The following is a 24,671-nucleotide window of genomic DNA, read 5'->3' as shown; positions in this document are numbered from 1 at the left end:
TTATCTCGTGTTTGGCGTAGAGAGTGATTCACGGTTTAACTGCATCTTCCCTGGGTTCTGGAGAAAGGGTGTATAAAGCTGTCCTTGTGTCGGCAGCGTTTGCTCCAGAGAGCTGGACTTTTGTGTTGGTAGGCGGGAGGGCAACCCCGGTGTTGTCCCATGCCTGTCAACAGAAACACCCAAGGAAGCTGGAAAAAATGATTTAAATAACATTTTTGGAAAGAGCCTGGCTGCTCTGAACACCCTGCTATTAGGCTGCAGTGTTGTAGGTTGCCCCCATAAGACTGCCCCTGGCCGGGGCTTGAGCAACCACGTGCCTGGTTCCTACGTTGTCTTCTCCTTGGCCGATCCTATGCCTTTGCAATGCGATATCAAAGGTATCTTGTGTTCAGTGAGAGCAGAGCTGGAGAACACAGGCCTTGTCCTGTAAGGACAGAGTGTTTTGCCTGACCTAGAGGCAGACAGCTGTAGGACCTGCAAGCAAGGAGCCCTTTGCTCCTGGCTGGGGTGCAGCCTTGCGATAATGCAAGTGTGGTGAGCCCGTGCCACCTCGTCCTGGTGCAGGAGCCTCCGAGCTGGAAGGGAAGGAGAGGAAGCTGTTTGTGGGGAAGGAAGGAAGAGACTTTCAGCAAGTATTTTGTCGTGGCCAACGCAACCACTTTCAATCCTTCTCCTTGTTTCAGCCGTGATCGTTACCAGCTGGCAGGAGCTTGAATGCCTGGACGATGCTGGAGGTGAAAAGGGGGAGTCCACAACACCCCTGAGTCATACGCCTGGTCAAATAAAATAGTTTCCCGTTTAACTCCTTCGTGGCTGCTCTGAGGTTGGGCTCAGATCTCTGTTTCCAAAACTTCAGCTCTGCTAAGAGGGTTGTGAGTCTGGATACCCCTCCCTGCTCGCACACAAACACATGCATGTGCAAGTGTAGGGTTGTTAATTCAGACCAGGCACGAAAATGCCCAGTTCTTGTGCTCCTGGAGCGTCCTAGCTTGGTGCAAGAAGGCAAAGAGTAATTAGGCAGCCCTTGAGCATTTTCATGTGGCAGATCTGAAGTTCAGCCCGGTAAGCGTGAAATGCTGCAAATTAGGGGGAGTAATGAATTTTAACACTGCCCTAAGAACATTCCCCCCCGCCCCTTCCTTTTAATTATTTTGCAAGGGTTTGTTTTTTTTTTTAAATGATCCCAAACAGTATCCTTTCTCGTTCTGCTTGGCATTTCCTTTGCAACTCAAATCCATCTCCACCCTCTCATGCGAGAGCAGCCCCGCAGCGAGGACAGATGGCTGTCAAGGTGACAGTCACCGTGGGGTGGGGTAGCAGGGCAAGGAGTTGGCCCTTTTTCCCCAGGCAAATTTGGGCGGCAGAAAAGCTGGAGCTCCTTGGCCGAGAGGACCGCGGTCCTGTTCTCGTAAGGATGGACATTGCCCAGGGTGTCTCATGGAAGTCGGCGTTGCAAGGGTCATTGGAAAACGCAGCTCCAAGCTGTCGTTGCAGAGCTGCCCCGGGGAGGAGCGGTGATTTTATGAATGAGCAGCCAAGTGCCAGCCCTCGGCCACGGGACAGGCTGCGGAGCGGCGTCCAGCATCTCCTGCGTCAAACCCGTAACTCCTGCCTTAACTCGAGCGTGGCTTTTAGGAAGGCACCGGACCTCCCTCCCCTCCTTTCCAGGCTCTCTTCCTAAATCTCGCTGGTTCTTTCTGCACAGCCTCCCGTGGAAATGTCCTTTCCCGTCTGTCAGCCCAGCTCATACACCAGTCCAGGCAATTCATCTTGTGTCTCGGTTAACAGCAGCATCCTTCTCTCTCAGCCTGTTGTATTCATGCAGAAGGCAGCTGCCAGCCATCCTTTCGCAGCACTGCTGCTTTGCCTGTGTCTCTCTGTAGCAGCGAGTGCTGTCACTGTGAAAGTCCTGCCTGATGGTGACTCGGAAGGAGCTCATTCACTGCCGAGATGTCCCCACGACCTCCTTGGGGACATCTCCCCTGTCCTTCACCCCCTTCCTCTGCTGGAGATCTGGAGGCTAGCTCGGTCTCTGGCCCTCTTAGCAGGGCGGCTGCATGTTTTGACTGCTGGGTGCGTTCCCTGACTGCTCAGTGAGGCTGTCTGCTTTTCTACAAGGAGTAAATCTGGTGTATTATTCAGGTTTTGATATCGGGCCGTTTATTTTTAAGGCTTTTCTGAGGGCAGGTGATGCACTTGGACCTCTTTGTAGCACCTGGGAACTGCTCCTGATGCCAAGGAGAAAATCCCATGAGCATTGCTGTAAGCCCATTATACCGCAGCACCTCAATGCATTGCTGAGCTACCTTCAAAGGCTCCTGTGTGAATTAATACTTTTTTAACTGGCCCCACGCAGGCAGGGTCCTAGCAGGTCATACAGCACACCGAAGGCAGAGCTGCTCTCCCTGTCTTTGGCCTGCAAGCTAAGATGTTATAGAATCATAGAATAGTTTGGGTTGGAAGGGACCTTTAAAGGTCATCTAGTCCAACCCCCCTGCAATGAGCAGGGACGTTTTTATAGTTACAAACTATAAAATCTCAAATTCACAATCCTGGAGGATCATCGCTGAATGCTCACTAGGTTCTTCCTCCACATCGGGGACATGGGAGTAGAGAGACATTGGGGCAGGTGGGTTGTTCGCCATCCGGTGCCAATGGTCTCCCTGTGGGAGATGCATCTACCTGTTGCGCCAGTCCATCCTACGCAGACCACCCAGGGTAGCGCCTCTCTTGCAGTTCAGATCGCGTTTAATTAAAGGCCTAATTGCCCCTCCGCACAGTTATTTGCAGTCTCTGCATCTCAGGGCATGGGGCTGGGACACGCTAGGTGATTTGGAGAAAGGTGGGTGGCTGGCACAAAGCACCCCACAAGCTGCTTTAGCACCTGATCCTCAGCAGCAGAGACCTGTGGAGCAGCCAACAAGAGGGTTATTTTGGGTTCACTTAAGCTCTGAGTGATGAGCACTTGTGCTGCTAATCAGGCTGATAAATACTGTCAATTAAAACCTACGCTTTGCTCTTCTGCCTTGCAGAAGTGAAGTGTTTTCGCCTCTCCCAGACACGAGGAGGCTGGCTGGGCGGGCGATGCTCTTGGAGGAGTGCTCTGATCAGCATGGGCATTGGTCTAGCTCTCAAACACCTACTTTCCTTCAGCTAATCCTAGCGATTCGTTAACAATGAATGGTGTTCGACAAAGGTTGTGACACCACTCCTAAATTGATGCCCAACTGTAAGCGATCATATAAGCCCTGGGATTTTGGATGTTTTCAGATTAGCTGCTTCCAATTAGCCTTTATTGCAATTTCCTTGTCCCACCGCATGTGATGATTTTAAGTGTCTGTGGATCTTCACCACAATAAGCGTATAGTTTCTACACGTCTCACTGGGAGTGATGGTTTAAGCCAGCTTGTTGGATGCATTTGCCCGCTGGATGGGACACCCTTCATTTTACCATGGGTGGTGTTGGAGACTGCAGCTGGGATTATGTGGCACACAAAACCCCATTTCTTTAGGAAACCAGTCTAGATGTTTCCAGACCAGGGTCACTAATCATCAGCCGTTTGAACAGGACATCCCATTTTGGGGAAAGAAGGATTGTACATGGTTCTTACAAATAAATACAGAGAAACTTCAGGGAAGGAGCTTTGGAAGAAGGTCTGTGATTTTGTAAAGGGGAACAACGTAGAGCACCCTCTTCCCTTGTGCCTGCTGTGGGACCAAGGTGACGCGACCTGCAGGATGGAGGGATGAGGACCCGACCAAAGTGGTTGGTACCCAGTGACCAAGCGGCAGGGGTGATGGAGCGGTGATGGAAAGGTGCTGCGCTGTCTCTGGGGGGCATTTGGGCAATGGTTTCCTGCTGTCTTCTGGATTGCTAAATTCACGTGTCTGCCCTGGAAGCTAGACGCTTGTCAAGACAGAATAATTAATCCAGAAACACGTGGTGCTCTGCCAGGGGGCCTTTTTTTAATTAAAAACAGATCTGATAAAGTCTACTGAGAAACTGGTTTCTCTGATGAAAACATGAAATGTATGTCCGTGATTCGAGGCTGCATGGTGGGGGTGCTCTGGATAGGGCTCAGCCCCCCTAAAACCTGTGCACATCCAGCTTGCAGGGGATGTCTTCTCCTCCTTTGCCTCTAAGGGCTGTGTTTTTCCCAAATGAGTTACGAATTCACTAAAAGGCAGGACACCAGTTATCGTCTCCTACTGTGCCTGTTTTGGTGGTGTTTGGCCAGCTCTGGGGGAAACAGGAGTCCCGTGTCCAGGGGATCTGCAACGCATGCTGGAGCTTTGAGGAGTCATCCATCTCTCCTCATTTGGACGCAGGATTTTCCCTGCCTGTTTAAACTGGCGATGGAGCACACTGGTACCTCCTGGAGTGAGCCAGAGGTGCTTCATGGGACTATAAATGTGGGGTCTAGCAATGTAGGACAGCCAGATCTGGGGGAAGGCAGAGACGGAGGCTGGGTGGTTGTCTCCAGCCACGATGTCTTGGTCCTGCCACCCAGATGCTGCAGAGGAGGATCAGGTGTCCCTGGCCAGACCCTGCCCCGTCTCACTCCCGTTCTGCCTGTCCTCCCAGGGCCGGTGGGGAAGGATGTTTTCCTCGGTGAAGCTATACGAGAACCAGCGCTACTCCTCCCTGAAGAAGGAGTGTCAGAGGCGGAAGCATCTCTTTGAGGACCCGCTTTTCCCCGCCAATGACGACTCGCTCTTCTACAAGTCAAGGATCCAGGGCATCCAGTGGAAGCGACCGAAAGTAAGTGCACCCATCCCCTTGCACCTCGGCACTGCTTTACACCATCTCTGCTCTCAGGCATCCCCGAAAATGCACAGCGCATCCTTCACCAAGGGTGCCAAGCCCCAGCCAACATCTCCTCTCCCCAGCAGGGTTTATTTGCCCAGGCTCAGTATCATGAGCCTCTGGGATGCCAGGGAGACCTGCTGCACCCAGGTCCAGGCTGTTCTGCTCCCATTGAGGACCAGGAGCAATAGAGGCTTCTCTGTGACTCAGTTTCCCCATGCATAAAACAGAAAGATTTGCAGCCAGGTTGGTGTTGGGCACTCTTGTTAAGTCCGGTGGGTCCAGCAGGGCAAAGGGTTCTCTCTGAATACTTTTGCTAATCCATTTGTTTTGGGTAGGTTAGTTGGTCATGGGGTCTTTGGGAGGTGGGTGGTCTAACCCATCCTTCCTCTCCTGTGCAAAACCCACGTCCTCTGCATGTCCTCTGCAAAAAGCACTCTGCGTGTCCTCCACGCTGCTGTGTCTGGCATGGAGGCGGGTTGTAGGAGGCTGGGGGTAACGTTGCCTGTCCTCAGTGCTGCCTGTCCCCCTTTTGCTGTCCTCAGAAGGACAACCTGCCTGCCCAAAAGATGCACATCAGGGCCTGAGGGCGCTATGTCTAGGGGAATTTGTATGCCCTGGTATGGCCATCTGCTTGGGGTTGACTATGAGGCCACTTCTCTGACTGCCATGAAATACAAGGAGTCCCAGGGAGCAACGATAATAGCGGCTGGGGAGAGGCAGTATCACAACATCTAAGACACCTGGGTCTCCTTCCTTGCCTGTGGGGAGGAGCAGCCCTCGCTGCCCAGCCCATGCCGTTTTGCACACAGCTTGGTGGCATTTCAGCGTGGCAGGGTCGCCTGAGCTGCCGTTGTCCTCCTCGCCCCCGCCGACAGCCCAGAAAATCAGCTGGCCTTTCACAAGACAGTACTGTGTCTGTCTGGGTAAAGGCAGTCTGAGGGGGTGGACAAAAAGGCTTTGTGTGGAGGGAGAAACAGAGCTGAACTGACTCTTTCTGTGTGGCAGGATGGGCTGAGCCCCCCCCAGCATCCCACCGGGCTCCTTGTGGGAGGAGGTCTCGCTTCCCTCTGCTCTGCCTTGGGCTTTTCCATGCCAGCTCTGCCTGGACATAGGGTTTGTGCAAGGCTTTGCGTGCGTTTTAGCTTATTCCCCTTGTCCGCTGGCGTGGAAAGATGCTCAGCGCGCAGCTGCCTTCTGAAACCAGGGCTCACCCTGGTTTGGTCTCATTGTGGAGGACACCATGAAAACCCCTTGCACGTCCCACATATAGGTGATGCCCAAGACTTTCTAAACAACTTTCTTAGGGACTAAAGGGTAAGGATGTATTTGACACCCCCTTGCTGTTTTGCATTCAGAGACACACATTAATTCAGCCCCACGTCTAATGACAGAGGGTCGGACGCAGTTGTAGAGAGGCAAAGTTTGCTCGTCTTCTGCTGAGCATCTACGTCGCAGAGCTTGCTACCTGGGTCACGAACGACTCCAGTTATTCAGACTTTATGATACATAGACCTCTCAGTGCTTCTTTTCAGGGAGAAGGGAGACCTTTTCTGAATGGGTGACCCACCTCTTCTCCGTCTGCTTTTCTGGCTTTCAGCTGACTTGCAGCCCTTGGTGTTCAGGCATGTAACATCAACTCTTGCTTAGGAAGACATGAGGTCAACCAGCAAGGTACCATCCTGTTGCTGCCTTGCTCCCAAGAGCATGATGTCTTTCTAAGAAAGGTTCTACACCTCGTGGTCTTCACCTACATGGTGGCATGCTCAGCTAGGTCCAAGCCCATCCCTGCTCAAGCACGGAGTGAATTCAAGCTCTTTCCAACCAGCCAGCTCTGCAGTTTGAACAGAGGCTCCTTCTTGCATGGGCTGGCAGTGGGAATGGGTGATGGAATTGGGTCCCACGTGCAAGCAAGGTCCTGTGTGCTTAACCAGAGGTGGAAATGGTCCCTCTTTTGCTGCTTCTGTGCCAGACGAAGGGAACTTTGCCAGCCATTTTGGCACCAGGAGTCCATGCTGAACAACAGCAGTCTCCTCGATGCCGCTGTCTGGTAGGATCGTCTGATCAGACCTGTCTAGCTGCCCTGACCACAAAATTGCCATAAAAAAAGAATTTGAGCTCATGTGTGCCCAGGTTACTGCTGAAGTTTCCTTTCTCTAAAGGACTTCTCCAGGTTCTTTCCTTTCAGTTGTCCGTTTTGGCAAAAGTGACTGAATTTCATGGGGAGAACAACTGCTTTGTGCCAGCCAGGCAATGCAAAGTGACGTTTTTAGTTGCTGGACCCAATTCTGCCTGAATTCATACCAGCTTTCTAAGGGAGAGAGCCCAGCAAAAGGTCCCAGCATCTTCTGCAGGAAAGCAAACGCAGTGCATCTGGGTGTTAGGGATCTTGATATACATCTCACCACCTTGCTGTCTGCAAGAGAGCTGGGAGAGGGTGTAAGAAACTGCATGAATGCAGTTGTAAAATCCCACGTTGCTCTGAAACAATTTCACACCCGCTGTAGCGGGTCTTGCTCTGTGTCCAGCCTGAGGTCTGCTGCAGAATTAACCATGCTCTTTCCTACATCTGTAAGCTGCTTGGTCTGGTCTCTGCACGGGACGCAGTGGCAACGCTCAGAGGTTGTGGAGGAAGAGCTGGAAGTAACTGTTGGAAGTTGCGTGGGAGAAACTGGGTAGAGTCTTCACAGAGAAACATCATTGGCTTCTCCAATTTAATGCAGTATTCAGTAGGGTCCAAAATGTCCATGAAGTTCAAATCAACTGCTCTGCTTGTGTGGTAATTGCACGGTATGAGTATTAAGCCACCCTAAGTCCCTACAGCATCTTCTTTCTGTTATAAGCAGCAAATCTTTCCTTAGGCAATCACATTTTATTCTTGTTTAGAAAAACAGAGTGATACTCCCAGCTTTTGGCAAGGGAGTGCGTTTTGGGGAGTTCCTGACCCAGAAATGGAGTCTGCCGGTCCCGGGGACGCTGTCTGCAGGGAGGGGACAGTGTGTACACACCTCTGTCATTTCTCAGGGCCGTGGCCATGGTTTGTTTTGGAGGGTTTCAGCTGTAACTGCATGATAAAACGCAAGAGCTCATCATGCCTCAAGCTTTGCTGTGAGAGCAGAGTGGGTGGAGAGTGGAAATAAAAGGCAACAGCTATTAAAAACAACTGTTTGCTTTCTCAGAAAGGCTGTTGCTTATGATCTATGCAGAGAAGTGATACGTAGGAGCTAACTTTTTCGGGCAAAGCACTTGCATGTGAAAAGTAACTGTAGTGAACTCACTGGGGCAGTGGGAATGAGCTTTGGCAGAGGCAGGATCTCAGTCCCATATATTTAGAATCATAGAACAGAATCATAGAATCATTGAGGTTGGAAAAGACCTCTAAGATCGTCGAGTCCAACCATCAACCCAACACCACCATGCCCACTAAACCATGTCCCTCAGCGCCTCATCTACTCGTCTTTTCAATACCTCCAGGGATGGGGACTCCACCACTTCCCTGGGCAGCCTGGTCCAATGTTTAACCACTCTTTCAGTACAGAAATTTTTCCTCATGTCCAATCTAAACCTCCCCTGGCGCAACTTGAGGCCATTTACATGGCACTAATACAGATCTAGACAGCCCACCCCTCGTGTGCGCATCCCCTCCTTCCCGACCAGGACCTGCCCTCATCCTTTCTGCTCCTCCACGTGCTCCCAAAGCCTGAGGTTGCTTTGGCAAAAAAAAAAAAGCAATCTCTGCAGTGCTCTCCCTCTTGCTTGAGGTTTTTCTGGGCGGGGGGGGGGGGGGGGGAAGGGGAGGCTGAAGGGCCTTGCTGGAACACCTCATGAATAACCCTTCCCAGGTCAGGCTGTTTCGCTTCAACTTCCTCCTGCATCTGGCGTTGCAGCCTTTCCTGGAACGGGCTCAGCCTTATTCTTTCCAGCGGGGTGTCCTCCCTCCCTCCCTCCCTTCCTCCCTGCTTTCCCCTGGCCTCGAGCCCTGCTCTGGATGCCAGATCTTTGCAGAGGGAGCAGCTGTTTGAGCCCTCTAATCGGGCTTTGGCTTCGGTGGTTGTTTGCCGGACGTCTTTGTGATGCAGCACGGTGAAGCCAGAAAGCTAATTGCTCGAGTGTGTCGGAGGGAGGGAAGCCGTAGCATCAGCCTGAGTTGGGAAGGGGGTCCTGAAGAGCGTTGTTTTAGTGCATTCACTTAAAAATGGGACTGACTGCTCATTGCTGAGCCAAGGCGGATTTTGGAGCTGGCTAGGGCAGCATCAGCGGCTCTTTCTGGCAGCAGCACTTGGCTATTGCATTAGAAATTAAGCCTAGCTTTTTGGACTAAGCCCAAACCCCTGTACCTTGCTTGAAACTCCTTTCCCTCGCAGTCTGCCTGCTACCACATGAAGGAGAGGGAGATCTCTGTATTCAGGCAAGTAGTACCACCCGCAGAGAAAGTCTTTAGCCTGACCCTCAAGCTCTGGGTTTTGCCTTCCCCGTTTGAGGCAGGAATGCTGGCAGTGCAGCACGGGAGCAGGAGTTTTAGCCTGTGCATTGGTGAGCTGGTCTGGGCTTTTGGGAGCTAGGTAAATGGGGAAGGGAAGGGGATGGATGAGATGCAGGCTGGGAGCCAGAAATAAGGGGGGATCTGGGGCGCCCGGCTGTGTCTGTTGATCCCCTGGGAGAAAAACAGTGATGGCCCAGGGTGGAAGAGGCTCATCTACCCTGTGGGAAAACAGTTCATCTCTTCTAATCATCACCGTCCCAAACACTTTTCTTGGGTACAGGCCACTTCCAGTGATGCCATGGGATTGGTACAGGGTTAAATTAGGGTTGTTAGTACCCCTGGGCAAGCAAGGGCTTGCTTTCTCTCTGCAGCAAGGAGGGCCACGTGGTTCAGGTTCAGTCCACCAAGCGATGACCTGCTGCTGAGACTGGTCACCAGCCAGGACAAATATCTGGCATCATTATGCTCCTGTGGGAAGCAAGTGAAGCCTGGTGGGAGGCTTAGGCCACGCACAGATGTGACGTTGAACCACACAAACTGCATGCTCTGGTCCTTCAGCTCTTCCCAGGGAGCAAGGCTGAGCCTGGAGAAGGTTTTTTCCTCCCTGTCCTGGGAGGCAGACCGGGCTGCTGTGTGCTGAGTGTTTCCCTGTCCACAGCAGTGTGTCGCAGGACCTTACGGAAGCACCTCATGGTCTTCCCTGAGATGCAGAGTGGTTGGGACAAGAGATCCCAAAGATGCTCGGAGGGGACCAGGTGACAACTCAGTGCCAAGCTGCGCCAAAGGTGGTGTAAGGAGAAGCTGTGACGAAGCACGAGGGTTTCCAAGCAGGCTGTTGTCACAGTGACTGGGTGGCTCAAGGTGATGTGCGGTGATGGTTGAACCTGAGCTGCACCTCTGCACTGTGAGTTCAAGCCTGGCTGGTTGCAACCACCAGAGAAACTCTCTCGGATGAAGTCTACACCCTCCTGTCTTCAGGGGAAGAGTTTTGCCCTCCAGCCCTGTTTCTCAGTATTTTTATATCTCCAGCATTTGCTTGCAAGCGCCGAGTTATCTCTGCAGGAATTGTCAAGGGAGGTAGTCACTGATTAAGCAGCACAAAGGTAGATTCTTGCTAAATGGCAATATTGTTTTATCTGGGTGCAGAGGCAATGTCATTTGGAGGGGAAAGTCTGAGAGTCAGAGTAGTTTGGGGGGAGACAGAGAGGCCAGTTGTTTTGGGAAGGGTTGTGGGAAGCGGGTGGTCTTAGGGCAGTAGGGCCATGGCATTTTCTGTGGCACTGGGAATAGATGCTCTCATTCACAGCCCTGTTTTGTTTCGGTTTTTTTTTTCCAGCTAGACAAGAGGAATCTTGTTTTACAAACTGAGAAAATACCATTTTTCAGTAGCCACTTCCCTGTCGGCCTGACATATATCTAGCCTGCCTCAGGTATAGGGGTTTTGTCCATTATATCCATTGTCTCCTGAATTCGATGCTATTGTGTTTGGAGGATGAGGAGATGTTGCAGGATGGGAGAGCATCTTTCAGATCCCCTTTTCCTTACATTATTAAGCACTTAGCTCCTTTCGCTTGCTGAGTGAGGGTTATACAATCAATCCCCACGGGGTTTTCCTGGAAGGGGAAAGGAGTCAATGAACTAATTCACTAAAAGCAGGACCGGCACTTGCCTGCCCACAAGTTTCTGCATTAAAAGGCCTTTTTCCCAGTGTATAGCGCAGGCTGGGAAGCTGGCAGAAACACAAGAGTGAAGATAATGGGGAAGACAGAGGTTAAGTTCTTGCAGTTCTTTGCTCTGAGAGCACACCCGAAGCAGGCGCACGGAGGCAATTAAATTGGTAACGGTCATTGGGAGCAATAACCTTCTGGTGCCCCACCTGGACCTTCTTCTGCCAGGAATACTAACCTCTAGCACCTGCGCTCCAGGGGTGTCTTTGCTCAGCTTTTTGCAGCATTTTGGCCTGTCTCACTCGGTTTTGGTCCTGCCCGAAGGATGCTTGGGGTTAGCATTGATGCTGTGGCTCCTCTGTGCTGCTGGATGGACTGAGGGATCGTCTCCTCCGAGCAGAGTCTGTCATCTGTCTGCGATCCATCATGGGAGTTGGAGTCCTTCCAGACCTTTGCATTTCTCAGCTTAGGATTTATGAGCCGCTCGCCTGTTAATTTATCTGCTGTTTTCAGTAAAGCCTGGAGCTGATTGCCAGTCTGGTCGCTCCTTGCCAGGAAAGGATTTGGTCACCATTTAATGCAATCTCTGAGTTGACCTTGTTTTTACATTTTTAAGCCAGTCACAGGCTCCCCCCCATCCCTTCCCCTCAAGGATGGACAAGAGAATTTTTGTTATCATTTATGCTTATTTTAAAAGGTCTCTCCTCTCATTAAACATGATGCTGACCCTGGCTGTGTTCCAGCAGATCTCGCCGGATCCTCCCAGGGCCACGGCCCCATGGTGCCAGGCAATCATGCTCTCCCCCTTTGTCCCAATGAGGATAGGGGGTGATAAGCTGCCTGGCGTGAGGATGGCTCACTGCAGCCTTTGATAAGAAATTTAGCCAGCCAGTCTGCTCTGTCCTGGGCATCAGAAGGACACGGCCTTAAATGCAAAAGCAACAGTAAAATCAGTGGATTGGATTCATTGCCTGCTTCTTAATGCAACTGGGTGTCGGTGTCTAGAAATAATTGTATTGGTAACGGGGAAGAACATAACGATAGCGGAGGGTGTCGCAGAAAGGAGCCTTGGGCATCCGCTGCCCTCTGAGCTCCATGGGAGGGAATGGTGCAAATCCTCCTAGATTTGGCTCTGGGGTGCCGGAGGGGCACATTCAGCCTGCGGAGCAGGTACAGAGCTAGTTATGCCCTGGATCAGCCCAGGCTTTTAATCTTGGTGCAAGCTGGGAGATGCTGCACCGCCTGTGAGCTCTAATTTTTGAGCCCTCAGAGAGGATGGGATTTTGGGGTGGTTTGCCTGTGTTAAGGGCAGGCTCGGCCCTGCTGGAACAAGTGCCTTTCGCCGAAGCCCTTGCAAAGTCCCCTTGCAAAGACTCGATCAGGCACGGTGCTGCCTCTTGCGGAAGGAACATAAAACATGAGGTGCAGTAAAACTGAGGGCTGAGCCCGGCTGCTGCAAGAAGTGGTTAAAGAAAGAAACAAATAGGAGGAAGCGTTGGTGGGAGGACGACAGCCGGAGCCACGCTGGCCCTGCCGTTGGAGCAGAAAAGGAGCCGTTTCCTTGGTCTGGCAGATTCGAAGCCAGAGGGAACTGTTGTCAATGCAGCAGCTGATTTCTGCGTAACGAGAGGTCACAGCACTTCCTTGAATTAACTCCCCATTGAACTAAATTTGACCTGCTTCCTCTAAGCACCATCCAGTTTTATTTTTCCGGGAGAGGAAAATCCACCGTGGCTCTGGATCACTTGCTCTAAAGAGTAGTCTCTGCCACAGGATTTGCTTTTTTTTTTTTTTTTTTTTCCTGTGAATTGGCTTAGCTTCAGCGTACACCCCTTGGATCTTGTGTGCACACTCGCTTGCTTCTGCATTTCTGTTCCCTTTAAATATATGGTAACCCTGTAATGCATATGTGGTCGGGGCAGAGGGATACCTACACCTGTAAAGAAGCAGGTACAAACCCTCTCTCCATCATCTTTCCTCCTTGCCTCGCTCAGCAGAGCCTGGACTCCCGTCCAGTCCAGGAGCATCGATGGGTCGACCGGGAATGAATAAATGCAGCTAGCGTCTGTCTTTGTAAACACCCCAGGGCAAGGGCTTGTCCTTTCCTTCCTGCCAAACTACTGATGCCATCTGAATTATTTGTAGGGAGCATTAAATTCTCCAAGTCATCCCTTTTTAAAATAAAGCCCCAGTACAATTTGACAGTAAGTGGAATGACACCGTTTCTCCTCTGATATATAAAATCTAACACAGAGACTGTGCAAGTACTGCCCCAAAGCCCTGCAAAGATTAAAAACCTGTTTATGAAGGAGACTGAGATGCGTAGTGCAGGAAAGCACGGTAGAGTGGGATTTTTGTCCTGAGCAAAGGCACTTAGCCCAATGCAATCATTTAGACCTGCGTGTGCTTAAAGACTGGGCAATGGGAGGATGAATTCCTTGGGATGGTGCTGTCCTGCTTGACCGTCCTACCCAGGCTCGTGGCCATCTGTCCCCACCCTGCGCGCTGTCTCGCTGCCACATGCGGTTGCAGGGAACCGGTGCTCAACTCCCTGCTGTGTCCCAGGCAGCCCTAAGGACAAACCAGTCTTGAACTGGGGCACTCAGGGGAGCGGAGGAGAATGAAAAGCGGCCTTGAGAAAGGACAAAGGCTTTAGGTGTTGGCAGTGCCCTGGAGCAGAGCACAGGCGCTTGGTAGTTGAGCTTGCCAGGACCGAGCCTGCACAGCGGGGTGCCAACCTGTGTGATCTGTTGACCCCTTCACATCCTCATCTGGATACTCATCTTTATGAAAACTCACGAATAGGTCCCTTTTAGACTATCCTTTGGCATAGAAAGCGCAGACAAAAGCAGCAGCCCAGGGTGATGCTCTCACGGGAGTTTGCCAAATGCTCTGGCTTCACCCGCTTTTTGGCCCTGGCTACCCAGGTGCCCTAAAGGAGGTCAGTGCTTCAGCCACTCTTCCCAGTCCCTGTGGGGCGGGGGCAAGCTGGCATTGCTTCCCCATCCCTTGATGCTGCTGGTGTCTCAGACCTCACAAGAAGAAATCAGGTCAGCAAGAGAGAGATGAAGCATCTGTCCCCTTTGGGTGGTACCTGGGGCCAGCAGGAGCTGTGTTGACCAAGAACGCAAGGGACTGCAACTTGGGAGGGGTGACTTGTGTGTTCATGTAGAGATGCAACAAAGCATCCCACCTCTTTGATATTTCTGGATCTTCGGGAAGAAACCACCATTGAGAGCCGCATCCCCAGTTCACCTCCAAGAAGGAAAAGGGTGAACAAACCATCTTAGTGGGGAGTGTTCATGGACGGTTAAAGCTTGACTGCGGTCTGCTACAAATACCGCCGATAGAGTTATGTAAGAATTAATGATGGAAGATGTAAACAGAGTGCTTAATAACTGGAGAAACTGGCTAAAAGTCTAACCCTACACATGCTTAGCTTGTATACAGCCCATGTAAGCCATGTAGTGAGTTTGTGTGGAGACCCTGTGCTACATATTCCTGGGAGAGCTTGTGCACGTTCCTGTCTTGGAGCTGCTGCTGCTGTACCTACATCGTTGTGTCTCTCAGTAAACTGGCAGCAAACTGAGCATGAGTTGAAAGCTTCAAAGTCTCGTCTGGAAATGCTGCGTAATGCCTGTGTTACGGGGAAAGTCAAGCAGGTCCGGAGGAAATCACCATAGGGGAAAGTGATGTTACCAAGGAGAGATGAAGCTTGCTTGGGTTTGATGTCTCTGCGAGCTCTTGCAGTTTCATGACTCGAGCCTATGGCCTCATGGGACGATCCCCGCTGGTTGTTAAATACAGGCGTCATCCTTTTTGGTGAACACCCCCCTTGGAGGTGCCAGCCAGCGCCAGGTAACGCTGGGTGCTTACGGCCAACCCTGCTGCCAAATTTCTCTCCGTTTCCTTCTCTCAACAGTGGCAGGAGCTCAGCCTTTTCCTGGTGGCTGAATATTGAATCATTTTCTCTAAATAATGCCCCTTTTTGTCCTTTCTCCCAGGTTACAGAAGTTCATGAGTCCCTGCTTCTAGAGGATGGTTTTCTCATAAGGCGGGTTTCTCTGTTTATAAAGCTACACCCAGGGTATGAATAACCAGAATAGGTGTGGGCTGGAAGTCATTTCTTTAAATGGCTTAAACTCAACATCATTGCGTAGTCAGGGATTACTTTGGACTGTGGTGGGGTCAAGTCCTGGTCTTGGATCGACATGCTGCTGTGCTATAAATATGACACAATCACAAACCAAAGGGCAGTTCCTCGCCCTGGGACAGTATGGCCCAAGGGGGCGTGGGAGGTATCCCCGTGGAAAAGTAGTCAGGAGGTTTTGATCTGAGATATGCACAGTGGAGGGTGGAGGTAATTTTCCTTTGCAGCTTCGGGTTCTTTCTTTTCCCATCAATAACTTAGCTCTTAGGATAATTAAAAAAAAAAAACAAAACAAAAAAAACCACAACAAAAAACCTGCGTGATTTAGATTCCTAAATCCTGTTTTAGAAGATTGGCTTTCGGTGAGACACAGGAATTGGGATTCAGGCAGGGCAGCGTTCAACAGGCACAAGTGCCAAACCTGAATTATGTCGCTTGGAGGCAGAAACGGTGCAGCCGAACTCGTGGCCACACCAGCTCGCTCCAGGATTTCACAATAGCTCTGTGATGAGTGGGTGGTTTTGGACCATTCCTCCCAAAATACTGTGGTTTCTCACAGCAGGGCTTACTTGAATAGGTTCCACCCTTCCCACCAACACATCCCCACCACCATGTCCTCCAGGGTGGGGACTGATGGCTCAAAAGTGGTGCAGGCTGTGGACATCCTCATGGCTCATGCCTGTGGTTCATGGTCCCTCACTTGTACCAACATGATTGTGAACCTCCCCAAGAACCAGTTTGGGGCCTGATGCAGATAGTTTCAAGCCAAAGCAGTTCCTCTGGTTGAGGTTAGACCCCACAACTAGAAGTGCTGGCACAACTGAGGGAGCAGTGTGCCACGGTGAGAGGACGGGCTTTGGAGGGTGGGTGTATTTTAAACCCATGATGCTGCCAAACCAGGGTTGTTCCTTGCCCTGCAAGTCCTTAGCACCATCCCAAAGGAGCTTGGTCAAGGGAGATCCATAGGAGAGCTCAAGGCTAGGATATGATGGAGGATGGGGGGACTTGGGAGAAGGTGGCCAGCAGCACTGTGGTGAAGCAGAGGGGTATATCTGTCATAGGGTGTTAAAGTTAAAACAGCCATGGGAGCTTATTTTTGTTTGTCCTCTTCCACCTCTCTGGTGTAGCTCCCTAGAGCCCATGCCTACACGTACTAAGATTTAAGGGAAGGAGATCCAGGTGGAGCCATCCCTGAGAGCTGCTGCTTTTGCTCAGTGTCCTCTCCTTCCCTTCTCAAGGCTGTAGTTGTGTGCATTCGTAAGGGTCAGGCTGGCTCAGGAGATGCAGCATGAAAAGGAGCCAGGTGACATCGTTTCCATAAAGGAATGATGGCTCGTGCGGTGACCAGACTGCGCTGAGACTTGACACCAAGAGGGACCACTTCTGCCTCTGGATGGGGTAACCTGGGGCACATCATCCGACTGCTCTGAGCATCCCACCCCTCAGTTTGTCAGCGAGGCGTGTGAAGACTTTCCTGCTTCGGCGCCGAGATCTGCAGATCTCGGGGCTGTCAGGATCCAGGGAGTATTTTTTCTTAGCGGCTCTGCAACCAGACGCATCAAAACAACTCGCTGTGGGAGAGGCAGTCTGGGGAGGGCTGCGTCTGAATGTGTGGAGATGCTAAAAGCCAGGCTTTAGTGGCCTCTGCATCAGTCTTGGCTGGGTAGAGACCAAAGAAGTCCTGGGCTGAGTGATGGTGAGGCTTTCCAAGAGTGCATCCCTGGAGAGCGTGGGCGGGAGGAACGGGAACGGTGGGTCCAAGGTCTCTGCACTTGTTCCAGTCTCCTTCCCATCCTTCTCCCTCTCCATCTGCTCCTGGGGAGGTGCAGTGCTCTCACAGCATGTTGCGTCTCTCCACATCTCATTTAACAGAGACCTCTTTGGTGCCTTTGTACTTTGGATACCTGGAAGATAAAACAGCAGAGGGACCCGTCAAGGCTGCTAAGGCTGCAAATTGACCTTTAGATCTTGTTTGCCACCGTCCCCGCTCTTTCTGGTGCCAAAACAAACAGCACAGCATGGTGCCGAGGTGCACAAGCAGAGTCATGGGCTTGGTGGGGAGTGTATTTTTTTGATTCCCTTTGCAAGCAAGTCCTGTTTGCTGTGGGTGGAGCGTCCAACGCCCTTTGCGTGGTGTGGGAGCTGATAACAGATATAAATTTGTATACACTGAGGTACTCTGGGTGGATTAGCATTAGGGATGCCTGACTGAGGCAAGACAAACCCCCACAAACAGTTTTATAGAGTGTAGATATTACAAACCAAACCTGCCTTTCAATGTGTGTGGAGCCGAGCCACTGAGGATATAATTTTTAGTAGGGCCTGTAGCGATAGGACGAGGGGTAATGGTTTTAAACTAAAAGAGGGGAGATTCAGACTAGATATAAGGAAGAAATGTTTTACGCTGGGGGTGGTGAGACGCTGGCCCAGGTTGCCCAGAGAGGTGGTGGATGCCCCATCCCTGGAAACATTCCAGGTCAGGCTGGACGGGGCTCTGAGCAACCTGATCTAGTTGAAGATGTCCCTGCCCACGGCAGGGGGCTTGGACTAGATGACCTTTAGAGGTCCCTTCCAACCCAAACCATTCTATGATTCTATGATTCTATAACAATCCCTCTGAAAACACGGACCCCTGGTTTTCTAAACTCACCCTATTTCCCTTCCCATCCCTATGTCACCCTGCTGCAAATTTTTTAATTGCCCTTTTTGCAAAATCGCATCCCAATGCAGGTACCTGCAGCAAGGCAGCGCAGGGACCTTCGTGCCAGCTGTGTCACCTTTGCTCGCTGTGCTTGGATGCCTCTTGCTCTCTTGGCTGTGTGAGTGACATTTAAGACACGGGATCCTTTTGGTTCCCCATTGCCCAGGAGGGAGGAAGCGCAGCCACGCTAACAGATTATCTTGCTGATTTTGCGAGTCTGAGTGAAAGCGTTGTTCCTGGAACAGCCAGGCTCTGCAGCGCAATTAGACTAGTCTGCTCCTTGCAAAATCTTGTTAGCAAAAAATGGTCCTGGCATGCAGCAGATGTTGCATCTCACATGGTTATTTTCTCCCCTTACCTTTTTCCCTCCCGCAGCTGGCTTGACACAATCCAGATCCCCAGTGAATCTAAAGCTCAGAAATCTGCGCTGGGAAACATTTATGATAAGACAGTCACCAATTACAAAGCCAATTAGAGGGTGATTTGCTCATTACTACCCTGTGTGGAATTGGACTAGCTGGAGAAGACAAGGGTGATATTTTCTGGTTTAAAGGCATTTGGAAGGAAATGGTGTGTGTTGGGGGAAAGGGTACCAAAGGAGAGAGCAGAGGAAAAGCCCGCATGCTTTTTGGTTGGGAAGCAATGTTACACCACCAAGAGCAAGATAATTGCACTTTTTTTCCTTAACGGGTCTTTTTTTCCTTAATGGACTTCAATAACCCAAAGCCAGAGGGACCAAACTGGCCCGTTCTGGGCTCTCATAAGCCAGACCTGGTACCTCTGCGATCAGCCTCTCATTGACAGGGACCTCAAAGTCCTCTCCCTGCCCCGGCTCTGATTTCCACCTCTGTGCCACATCCCTTGCAGGAGGAAGGATGTGGGAAGGAGTATATGAATCACCAGAACTTTGAATCACTAGTTTGGCCCTCCCTGTGTTATCAGGCTGTATCTTTCCATAGGACCATGCGCACGGGCTTTCTCTACGTTGTATTTTGTAGCCTCGAGCTCAGCGGCCATTTCAGCAGCCACTTTTAGGGAGGGCAAATCTGCTCTGATGGTGCTTAGGACCCTTGGGATACTCCAAGACAGGTTCTCCTTGGGGGTGAAGAAGCATGGATGGCTCTCTTGGCCAAGGTGGAGTCAAGAGCAACACACTGAAGCCATAGCTTTTGGCTGTCCCCCCCTATGCCTTGCTGTTCACCATCTGTGTCCGGACTAGGAGTAGCCACGACCCAGGAGCTGGCTGTGGTGAGATGAAGGACAGGATGGACTCACTGTTTGCTGAAGACTTGGGTGCCACGGGGCAGTTTGAGCTGGCTCTGTGGTGGCTGATGCCTGAACCCAAAAGGCCCCCAGGGTATGTGTGGGTGTGCGCGTTTGTGTGCTGCCCTCAGGGTCATGGTGCTGGGAGGATGATGTGGTGTTTGCTTTTTGGAGCAGCGCCCGCCTGGGTAAATGTTATTGCTCACCTGGTTTCTGTCTGCAGCACGGGAGGGAGGGGAGGAAACCAAGGTGATGACCTTCTGTGATCAGAGCATCTCTGCTTCTCTCCTCCCCTTGCACATACAAACCCCAGGCCCTGTAATTCAGCCTGGCTGCAGAACAAGCTCTTCATCTCTTTCAGCTCTGTCTGCGGGAAAAGGAAAACTAAGTTAATGCTTTTCTTGGCTCTTTTTGACCTAGTTCCCACTGGTCTTAGTTCATCACCCACCTCCGCATGTGGGCATGGTGCTTCACGGCTCTGAGTGTGCTTTGCACCCTGAAGGTGCTGCATCACACACCGGGGCCCCACTGTGCTCCGTGCAATTCTGGGGGCATTGCAGCCTTGCTGAAGGAGTGCCTTGGTCCCTTGCTCCCACCTCAGTACAGGCAGAGCACCCAGGGAGTGTCATCCCTGCAGATTAAAGGCCACGCAGTCTAGACCAGGGCGAAAATGTGTGAGTGGGAGCTCAGCAGCTTCAGTGGGGACTGAAGAATCCAAGTAATTTAATATTGGGAAGCTCAAGTCTAAGGGATTTGGGAAACCTCTCAGGAGGTTTTGCTGGGGAGACCGACCCACGGATGAGTCTTACCCTGATGGGATCAGCTCCGCAGCGTTAGAGCAAGGAGGCAATGCTGCCTTCCTCTGTGCGAGTGCGGCGAAGGGCCATGAAGGTCGTGAAGGGACTGGAGCATCTGACACGAGAAGAGGCTGAGAGAGCTGGGACTCTTCAGCCTGGAGAAGAGAAGGCTCAGGGGGATCTTAACGATGTGCATAAATACCCGATGGCAGGGAATGAAGAAGACAGAGCCAGACTTCTCCGTGGTGCCCAATGACAGGACGAGAGACAGTGAGCACAAACTGAAAAACAGGAAATTCCATTTAAACATGAGAAAAGACTTTTTTACTGTGAGGCTGGTCCAAACACTGGCACAGGTTGCCCAGAGAGGTCGTGGAGTCTCCATCCCTGGAGATATTCAAAACCTGACTGAACACAGTCCCGGGCAATCTGCTCTAGCTGACCCTGCTTTGAGTAGGTGGGATGGACTGGGTGATCTCCAGAAGTTCCTTCTAACCGCATTGATTTGGTGATTCTGTGCTTAGGATCACTGGGAATCCACTGGGACCGAGCTCAGTCCTAGGGCTTGAGGGTGCTGCATGGTCCTTCTGCAGAGAAGCATGGCAGCCCCTCTCTGCCCTTCAGGGCGGACCCCTGGGAAGACTCACTGAGCATTTTGGGATTTGCACAAGTTTTGTGCAGAGCTCACGTGGTGTTTCCTTCCAGTTGGGCCTGTATATCATGCTGGGCTGATCCTTGTGCAAAGCATCGCTCCTTCTCCAAGGCCTGATGGCATCTCCAGGCACCAGGCATGCAAGATCCTGGGTCAAGGGAGAGGCCGTCACCCCCTGCCACAGCAGGGGATTGCGGCATTTAACAACCTTCGTGCTCCTAGGAAACTTCCAATTCAGCTGCAAACTGCCATGGGGTTTTGCACATTATGAGGGAAGGAGGTTAAAAAGTCCACGGGCTGCTAAGTTGTAGAGCAAGTGTGTGCTTTCAGGCACAATCACGCTGGACCAAAAGCACCTTGAAACACCACATCCAAGTGTGCACCTGAATGGGAAACGCCTACTGCAGCATCTGAAGAGCTGCCTGAATGGATCCTTCAAGAACGATATGCCCTTAGGGACCCATCTGCATTAGTGGGAAGAGAAGCTGAGTCAAATGAGAATTGTGTTTTGCAGAGGGAGCCTGCCCTGGCCTGAGCGTTTCCAGCCGTGGCACCTTCGTCGCTGCCATGGGTCCAAGAGAGTAGGGTCTGATGAGCTGCACCCCTCGTCTGTGCCAGAGCAGGCTGCTCTTTTGATGAGTACATGGGGCTTCCCTCTATTAAAATGAGCAACCACAGGGTTTTAATTTGCAAACTCTTTCCTGGTGATGGGGAAATCACAGCTAACTGGCAGCTCTGCTCTTAGGAAAGGTCCCTGAGCATCTGACACCCTCTACCCTATGCTAATCTCTGCCAAGCAGGATATGTTTTTCATGCTTTCATTTTCTCCCCTGTCTATGTAATACCAAGCGACCGCTTTTTGGTACACTACAGATTCACCCAAGGGTAGAAAGGGCAGCTGTGGTCCTCAAATGGCTTCTTGCAACTATGGCTGAGCCCTCAAGCAAACACGGTGCCTCTGCCCCCCCCCAGAGCAGGATCACTAAGAGCTGATTTTGCAGACATCCCCGTCACCAACAGACAGGACGGACTCATCCCCTGCTGCTGGATGCTTCCTCGGTGGTATGAAACAGGAGTTAAAGCCCACCGCCCCTCTCCCGCCGCTGTCTGCACTCAGCGATGCTGGGAAGCGCAGGTGGCTCTTGCCTTTGGTGGCTGTCAGCTTGCCTCCCTCTAGCGCTTATCCCAACCTCCTGCAGCGCCTGCGGCTGGGAGGGGGTTGATCCTCTCCCTTGGGTTTGATCCCTGCCCAGTTTGTGTCTGGATGGAGCTCAGGCTATTTTTCAGGTGTACGGTGCTGACTGGGTTAGGTGGGAAGAGCAGGAGGTGCTTATGGAGCAGCGATTCCTTTTCCTCCCCGTGATGGGCGGAGGCAATGCAAGTCCTCATGCGCAAAGTTTCAGGGGAGCATGTTATTCTGGGTGCAGCCAGCCTGAAAAACTGGGAGGTGTGGGGGAAGAAGGAAAATCTGCTTTTGCTTTCCCCCCTTCAACTTAAACGTAATAACAAAGGGGAAAAGATTCTTTCGGCTCTTTGTCTGTCCCATCCGTTCCCAGCCTCCAGCGGACATAACCTTCCAAACTGGATTGATCAGGAGAAAAGATTAAAAAAAAAAAAGCAGTGTTTCACACGAAGCTTGCTCAACACCCTCTGTTATTTAAGTGCTTTCTTGGCCAGGCTCTAAGTGGGAGTGGGAAGAAGGGAGGGCAGCCTGGCAGGAGCCGAGCAGAAGAAAAGCGATGTGGTTGGTGCCTGAGTGGTTGGAGGGATGAGCTCACCTCCTAGCTGCCTCCTACCCAAGTTTCTCCGTTCATGGTGCCCGTGCACAATCTGCCATGCTGGTTTTGGTGTCAGAATGAGCATTTAATCTTCCTGGCCCAGCTGCAAAGCTTTTGGCTCACCGAATTTTCTCCATCTGCTGTGCTAAGATCTGGAAGGACAGACCTCCCGGGTGAGGACACTTGGCTTCTTGCAACCATGGCTGAGCCCTCAAGCTGCGCTGAGCTTTCCTGGGTGAACTCTCTGATTTAGGCGCTGCGATTCCTCACCTAAATGCCTGGCTCTGCCCTGCTCCTGCAGGGTTTTATTTTTGGATGGGTCCACAAGTGCCAATATGGGACACAGTGGGTTTCAGTGATGCTCTCATGCTCTCCAGAGCAAAACAAGACAGGGAGAAGCTTGTAAAGCAGTCACGGAGTAGAGAGAGCTGAAGGGCTTATGAGAAATAACAAAGAGTGGACTTAGAAGACGGGATGGGTCACTAGGGCTGTAATGGTGTGAAAACGTACCATTATCACCAGGGATAATTATAGCAGAGCTGTGCTGATGATGGAACAGAATAGGGAGTAGGTCTGGCGTCACTTCGGCAGTGATGCTGCCCATGTCCTGGTGAGAGCAGAAGGCAGGACAGGGTCCTCCTGCCACCAGCATGATGAGTGAGGCCAGCAGAAAGCTGCGGGTGGGATTTAAATGGAGCCTGAAGAAGAGAGAAGGAGATTTTCCTTTGCCAAGTGTTGGCAATGCCAACAACTGCTCCTGATTTCCCTGTCTCCTTGCTTACCCATTGTGCCTGTTTTTCTCCTGTCCCACAGGAAATCTGCGATGATCCACATCTCTTTGTGGATGGGATCAGCTCCCATGACTTACACCAGGGCCAGGTTGGGAACTGCTGGTTTGTGGCTGCCTGCTCCTCCCTGGCGTCCCGGGAGTCTCTGTGGCAGAAGGTAAGCGGTTCTCCGTGCCAGGGGAAAGCCTGTCTTCAACACCTTGGCTCGCGTTGTGTTTGTCCGGCTCAAAAACTGGTTCTTCAGGGATGCCTCAGGTCCTGAAAAACTGTTCATGTGCAAAAACCTCCCTTAAAGGACTATCTTTCAAGGGGAATTGGTCATCATGACTGCAGTCACATCACACTCAAGCCAAACCCTTGGCTAGTTTCTCCTTAACCAAGAGGATCAAGTCCCGTCCTGTCCTCCAGATCCCAAATCTGGCCCTCCCCACTCCAAAATAACCTAAAAAGCAAAAAGAAGAACAAAATTCAGGATGCTCAGCTGCAGCATTTGGCCCCATCTCCCTAGTTTGGTGTTACCTCTCTTTGGCTGCTCAGTGTGTGCCCACCTTGGCAATGAGACACCTTGCGCTGAGGCAGGTAGGGTGATTTGAGGGTATTAGTATCTCTTCCAAGCCGCTGCTTCCCCAAAGCATCCACCCCTGGCATGGCCCGTGGCTGGATTGCACCACATAGCAGTGATCCTTCGAGTGTGTGGTCCAAAGGGACTGTGTTGTGGGCCAGAAAGCCACCAAGGAGCCGCACCAGAGCAAGGGGCTGCAGACCCGGGGAGCAACCACAGAGGTACAGGGGGGAAAGAGGTGCTCGCTGCCGCATCCTTGGACAGTCTGTGCCTGCCTCCACCATGTCCTCAGCTACAGAAGTCAGTCCTGTGAAAGCCGAGGCAACGGGGCTTCAGACCCTGGTACAGGCGTGCCTCATCGTAGGACAAGAGACCAGCAAGTTGCAAGCACCTTTTCCTAGATTTTACTGCAAAAGGCAGCCACCAAAGTCCTACAGCGTGTGCAGACGGCATCACCTGCTTCACCCACAGCCTCCTACTGCAACGGACCCAAAAGGGGTCCCTCCACCCTACGCCTTTGCATCTGCCCTGTGTGCTGTGGTACTTCCAGTCTCTGCTGCTTGTGGTTTTTGTGATCGTGAACACTAAGCTCAGGAATTGGTGTTTGTTGCAGCATCCCCATTTTCTGTTAAAATCAAGGTTTTTCTTTATGTGGGAACAGGATAGTTGTTGTTGGCTTCTGGGTAAGCAGTAAGGTTTCCTCCCATCGTGGCTGTGGTGACTGTTGTGGCTCTCGTTACAGGTGTGGTGCAAGGGGTTGTTTAGCTTGTTCCTCTGCATCAACGTCTCCCAAGGGCAAGCGGGCGAGTTGTCTTCCCTCCTCCCCAGTCAATTCCAGCCCTGCCCTGGGAAATGCCAACCGAACAAAAGCCGGGTCCCTTTGGACACCTCATTATTTCAGTTTGCCAACGGCATTGCTTTTCCTCCCTTGGCAGTTTGGCTGTGGGTGTTTGTGACTTCTCAGTTTCCATGCCCTTAACTCTCAGATGCTCTTCTTTTCCTCCTCCTCTTTCTTTCAGAAAG

General features: G+C 51.6%; 1 protein-coding gene across 1 annotated transcript in view; it reads left to right on the top strand.

Annotated features, from left to right (window-relative positions):
• The window catches only part of CAPN5 (calpain 5), a 62,550-nt gene that overhangs the window by 14,031 nt on the left and 23,848 nt on the right, over positions 1–24,671 (top strand). The window contains exons 2-3 of the mRNA XM_076328472.1: positions 4,586–4,762; positions 23,112–23,243. Coding sequence (XP_076184587.1) covers positions 4,601–4,762; positions 23,112–23,243 — 294 coding nt within the window. The 5' untranslated portion in view covers positions 4,586–4,600. The remainder of the gene's footprint in view (positions 1–4,585; positions 4,763–23,111; positions 23,244–24,671) is intronic.

This window comes from Aptenodytes patagonicus, chromosome 1 (assembly GCF_965638725.1).
Source record: "Aptenodytes patagonicus chromosome 1, bAptPat1.pri.cur, whole genome shotgun sequence".
NCBI classification, from domain to species: Eukaryota; Metazoa; Chordata; class Aves; order Sphenisciformes; family Spheniscidae; genus Aptenodytes; species Aptenodytes patagonicus.
Note: the sequence above shows the minus strand (reverse complement) of the source record. Positions and strands in the feature narration are given on the sequence as shown.